The sequence below is a fragment of the Cajanus cajan genome, chromosome 8 (genome assembly GCF_000230855.2).
Source record: "Cajanus cajan strain Asha chromosome 8, NIPB_CcT2T_4, whole genome shotgun sequence".
Classification (NCBI taxonomy): domain Eukaryota; kingdom Viridiplantae; phylum Streptophyta; class Magnoliopsida; order Fabales; family Fabaceae; genus Cajanus; species Cajanus cajan.
The window spans coordinates 52225758-52231144 of NC_138524.1; the positions used below are offsets into that span (position 1 = coordinate 52225758).

Sequence of the window (5387 nt, forward strand, 5' to 3'; positions counted from 1 at the left end):
AAAAATTATACAATTACAATACTTGAAGAATCAAAAACGCAATTAAACCTAAAATTTATAAGTTAAAACCACTTATATATATATATATATATATATATATATATATATATATATATGAGAAGGAATCTATTTAATCCAAAAATAAATTTGCCTAAATTTATTTCGTTTAATAATTCATGTTCTACATCAAATTTTAACAATTCAATTGTTGAATTTAAAGTTCTTAATGCATATATCAAATTTGTAAATTTAAAAAAATTAAAATTTATTTAATACTTCATTTCATTAATTCAAATGGACGGATAATCTTAAAATCATTTTATACGTTGATTTGAATTAATGAAATACAATATCAAATGACTTTCAATTTTTTTTAAAATTCACAAACTTAATCTATACATTAAAAATTTTAAATTTAATGGTTGGATTATTGAAATTTAATGTAAAAAATATCTTATTGAATGGAATAAGTTTAGAAAGATATATTGTTGAAATAAATAGATCCTCGTATATATATATATATTAAAAGCCTTGTATTATGAAAAGAAGAATTATCTCCATGGAAGTCCACTATCGAAAGTATAAACAATATGAAGAAAAACAAAATTAATTATCAATTGAACAATAATGTCTCGTGACAAATATTTTTTCTGAGAAGTATTCTGTCCATTATGAATAACTCACGAACGACTACAACAACCATGAAGCAAATATAACTATAAAACAATAATTTAGTAATTCCCTAGATCCACCACATATATAGCACAAGAAACTCTAGAAACTTAAACATAATAATAACTCATCATAATCAGAAAAATCAGAATCAGAATCAGTGTCGTAAACAACATCTTGAATGTGAGCAATCTTTCGATGGTCTTGGCCTTCTGGTGAGCCGCAACACTGTTTGAGCAATGGACTGCCTGAAATTATGAGACGTGAAATGGATTCGGGTAGACCATTGTCTGGTAAGCATTGGATGTTGGGGCAGTGTCGAAGAACCAGTTTCTTGAGAGAAGAGAGTTGGCAGAGTTCCTCTGGTAAGCAATGGAGGCTGTTACATTTTCTTAGAACTATTTTCTCAAGAGAGGGGAGGAAGGTATGCATGCATTGAGGCAGTGATTCAAATTGAAGGCACTCCCAAATTTTCAAATTCTTAAGATGATCATGAGTGTGTTCCTGTGAAATGATCCGTAGACTACGACAATGACCGAGCTCAAGTGACCTTAATGTTGGGAAGATATCGAGCGGAAAGGTCATTAGGGATCCACAAACAATAATTCTCAATCTTTTAAGGAAATTGTAGGGACGGTTCATGGGAAATTGTGGGCTAAAATAAGCACGCAAACATTCAATTGAAGAATCACATACGATGTTCCCAATCCATTCGATAAACCACGCTTCCGGTTTGTGTCCCGATATATGAATGTCTACCTCTTGCCCTTCATAGTTAAGAAATCCTTGAATAAGTTGTCCACAAGAAGTAATACTTAGTGTCTTTAAACAAAGGAGTTGCTTTGGCAAATGCCTTTTCAGCTTGGGACAATCACTTATAGAAAATTTTTGAAGGCGTGGAAAAGCACCCGTCACATATTCACATTCCCATTTTTCCCAGTTCTTCATACCGTCGATTGTCAATGATTCTAGAGATGGAAATGAAGAAGATCTACTCCCATAAAAATCAACATCAATACTCACTATCTTATGAAGTCCAGCAATTTGCAAGAACTTGAGAAATGACAAACGTCCAAGGGGAGGCAAACGTGGGCAGAACTTACAACGGTGCAAACTTAAGGAGACTACGTTCGATAATGAATTATTGCATAACCAACTTGGAAATTGTGTACCTCCATACCCCTTAATTGACAATTGCTCCAAGTGTTTTGGCAGTTTTAGATTATCAATTATAATCGCATCCTCTTTCCTTGGATCATCAAGGATCAAACTTTGGTCCCATACTAAATCTATTCCAACAAGCTGTATTTTATTTGTCAAATCCAGTGCTAATGCCTCTGACGGCTTCCGAATATTTTGTAGATTCCTAATTTGCAGTCTTCCATGGAGATTGAGTTCTCCTAATTGTTGAATAGTGAACTCTTTACTTCCTCCAACCCAAAATGAATTCATTAATATTCGAAGGTTTTTCAATTGTCCCAAACGTGTTGGCACTTCTCTCAAGTTAGTGTTAATCAATTCAAGGCCACGCAACTTGATGAGTTTATGAAAACTTGAGGGAAGCTTCTTCAAATATGTACAATTGTTCAACTTTAATATTTGCAAGTTGGAGAGTGAGCACGTTGATTCGGGTAGCTTTACTATGTCAGTATTGGAAAGGTCTAAGGAACAGAGATGCATAAGATTGCCAACAGAGTCTGGCACCTCTGATAGGGCATAATGAGACAAAGATAAGAAACGTAAGAACTTCAACTTGGAGAACAGCTCATGTAACGACATCTTGCAATGCCAACCATGATCAATATCAGTTATTGGCATAAATGTACGTAACCTTTCAATATCATGTAAAGTTTCGTACCCATCAAAACATTGACCTCTACCGACAGGAAATGACAAATGACGAGTTGTTTTTGGTATACTTTTTCCATGATCAACTTCTAACCTGAAACAAATGTCCTTGGAAACATATGTTGCCAAATCATTTAGAAGGTCATGCATGACAAAACACTTTTTGTTTCCACTTGATTGTTGAAAGAATGACCTAGATAATAGATCATTGAAATATTGTTCACCAATTTCTTCTGGACTTTTACTTTGTTGAGAACATTCTAGAAATTTTTGAATCATCCAAACCTGAATTAAAAACTCCTTGTCAAACAAATAATCTTTTGGAAATAAAGCACAGTAAGCAAAACATCTTTTGAGATGGGAAGGAAGGTGGTGATAACTCAGTGCTAAAGCAGGCACAATATCAATATCCTCCATTTCCCATATCTCGCTTTGCATTACGTGTTTCCATTCCAAAATAGATTTGTTATGTAATAAACTTCCCATTGATTTTAAGGCAAGAGGAAGTCCTTTACATTTTCCAACTATCTTCATGCCAATCTCCTTGAAGTCTGGACTTGGGGGAGGATTAGCATTTTGGAATGCATGTTTCTCGAACAGCTGCCAACAATAATCTTCTTGTAATTGTGTCAAGTTGTGTTCTTTTGACCTTATGATAGAAGCAACTGTCTTGCTACGAGTTGTAACAAGGATCCTACTTCCTTGAGCCCCACAATCAATTAGAGGAGTATGCACAGCTTCCCATTTATCTTTCTTTTCATTCCAAACGTCATCTAAAACAAGGAGAAATTTCTTTCCAGACAATTTTTCTTTCAATCTTTCATGAACCATTTGTAGGTGTCTACTATCATCTGTTGATTTAGTGATTGCCTCTAGAATTGTTCTTGTTACCTTAAAAACATCAAAATCATCTGAGACACAGACCCAAGCTTTGATATCAAATTTACCCTCTATCATTGGGTTATTGTATGCATGTTGGGCAAGTGTGGTCTTGCCCACCCCTCCCATGCCCACAATAGAAAGTATTGATAACTTGTTATGATTGTCTGTGTCAGATGTGAGCCAATTAAAGATGATTTTTTTGTCATCATCTCTACCATAAATAACATTTTCAATGATGAAAGATGTTGATGGCAGTTTTTGTGACACACAACTAAGCTCTTTGGAGCCTAGTTTGGGTTTCAAACCTAGATGAGTGCCTTCATTAGCAAGCTCATCTAAGTCATCAAGGATTTGTGTCATCCTGGTTTCAATTCCATTTTCATTATTGAACAAACTGACAGGAGATATAGAGAAATTGAAATTCCACACCTTGTCATCAATGCTTTGAGCCTGAGATTCAGCTTCCACTTGGCATTTGGAGAGTTCATAAATTTCATCCAGCAAATCCTCAGCTTCAAACACAACATCTTTGACATCAAGAAGCCATGCTCTCACACGTTGATCTCTGAACTGTTGTAGTTCTGCATCATCAGCAAGAGCATCGATGGATCGCAGCTTTCTCTTCAACTTCTTCAAAAGGTTCTCATCAAGTTTTTTTTTACGAAAGAAATCCAAAACTTGAGGCGAAGCAAGTCTGTCAAATGCAACCTGAAGGAATGCAGAAAGAAAAGCACCACCAACCAATGTTGCTGCCATGTATGGTAGGAATTAAGAAAATGAGTAATTAATTTGAAGAACAAGTTATGTGAATGACTATAACAATGCATTGCAGGGTTAATATACTGATGAAATGAGTTATTGATTACTTGACTTTAAGTCAATAAGTCAATAAAGTTACCCATATTACAATATTTTAATAAATATTATGGGAAAAGGAAAAACAAATGTGAAAAGAAAAAGAAATAACACTGCAACATGCCAAAATCAGAAATAACTGTAAAATAATATTATCATAGTATAAAATGAATAAAACTGATAAATATTTTAAAAATTATAAATTACATTTGTAAAATAAGAAATGATAATAAATAAATTTATTAAATTTCAGCCATGAATAATAGTTATTATTATATTAGAATAAAAAAATTAAACATATTTTACTAAAATAGACAATATTGCCATTTTATTATTGGTTACAATGATTTTTTTTTATTGTGTTAACGAGCACAATTTGGGAATAAAAATTTTTAAACAATAACATTTTTAAAAATTTCTCAAAATATTAAAAAAATAAGAAATTCTTTATCTAAATTCAACCATAAGGATGACAATGAAACATGGGACAGATAATAATCCCTTTTATCATTCTATATATTCATTTATCTGATATCAATCAAATATATATATACATATATATATATATATATGAATGAGTATTTATGAATATTTATATATAAATTAATATTTTTTAAATATAAATTTTAAATAAGATCAAAATAAAATAAAATTAAAATTAATAATTTTAAAATATATATTTATAATAAAAACTAATTTGAAACATATGTGTGCTAAAAAATAGTTATTACATATATATTGGTAATAAAAATAAATTAGAAAAATTTAGGCTAAAAACTTATTTTAGTCCCTTGTAATAATTGTTTGTTTCAATTTAATCCCACTTTTATTTTTGGTCTCAATTTAGTCTCTAATAAGTTAATTAGTTGCAATGTCGGACTTCCATCCAAATTATTTAAACAGAGTTAACTATTGGTCACGTGGATGCCACGTGGATGTCAAATTTTGTCATGCATCTGGAACCAGAATGACCCGTTCTGAAAACGGAAGGGTCGTTCTGATTGCACTCATGGTGTGTAAATTTTGCATCTGGAACGACCCATTCCAGATACATTATTTAACACCAATGCGTGCATCAGAACGGGCCGTTCTGAAACCAGAACAAGCCGTTCTGAAACCAGAACGGGTCG

General features: G+C 32.3%; 1 protein-coding gene across 1 annotated transcript; it reads right to left on the reverse strand.

Moving 5' to 3' along the window:
- Window positions 1-591: 591 nt before the first annotated feature.
- On the reverse strand, window positions 592-4227 carry LOC109793577 (putative disease resistance RPP13-like protein 1). Its single transcript, XM_083062572.1, has one exon. The coding sequence runs from the start codon at window positions 4156-4158 to the stop codon at window positions 775-777; it is 3384 nt and encodes a 1127-aa protein (XP_082918698.1). The 5' UTR covers window positions 4159-4227; the 3' UTR covers window positions 592-774.
- Between the last annotated feature and the right edge of the window lie 1160 nt (window positions 4228-5387).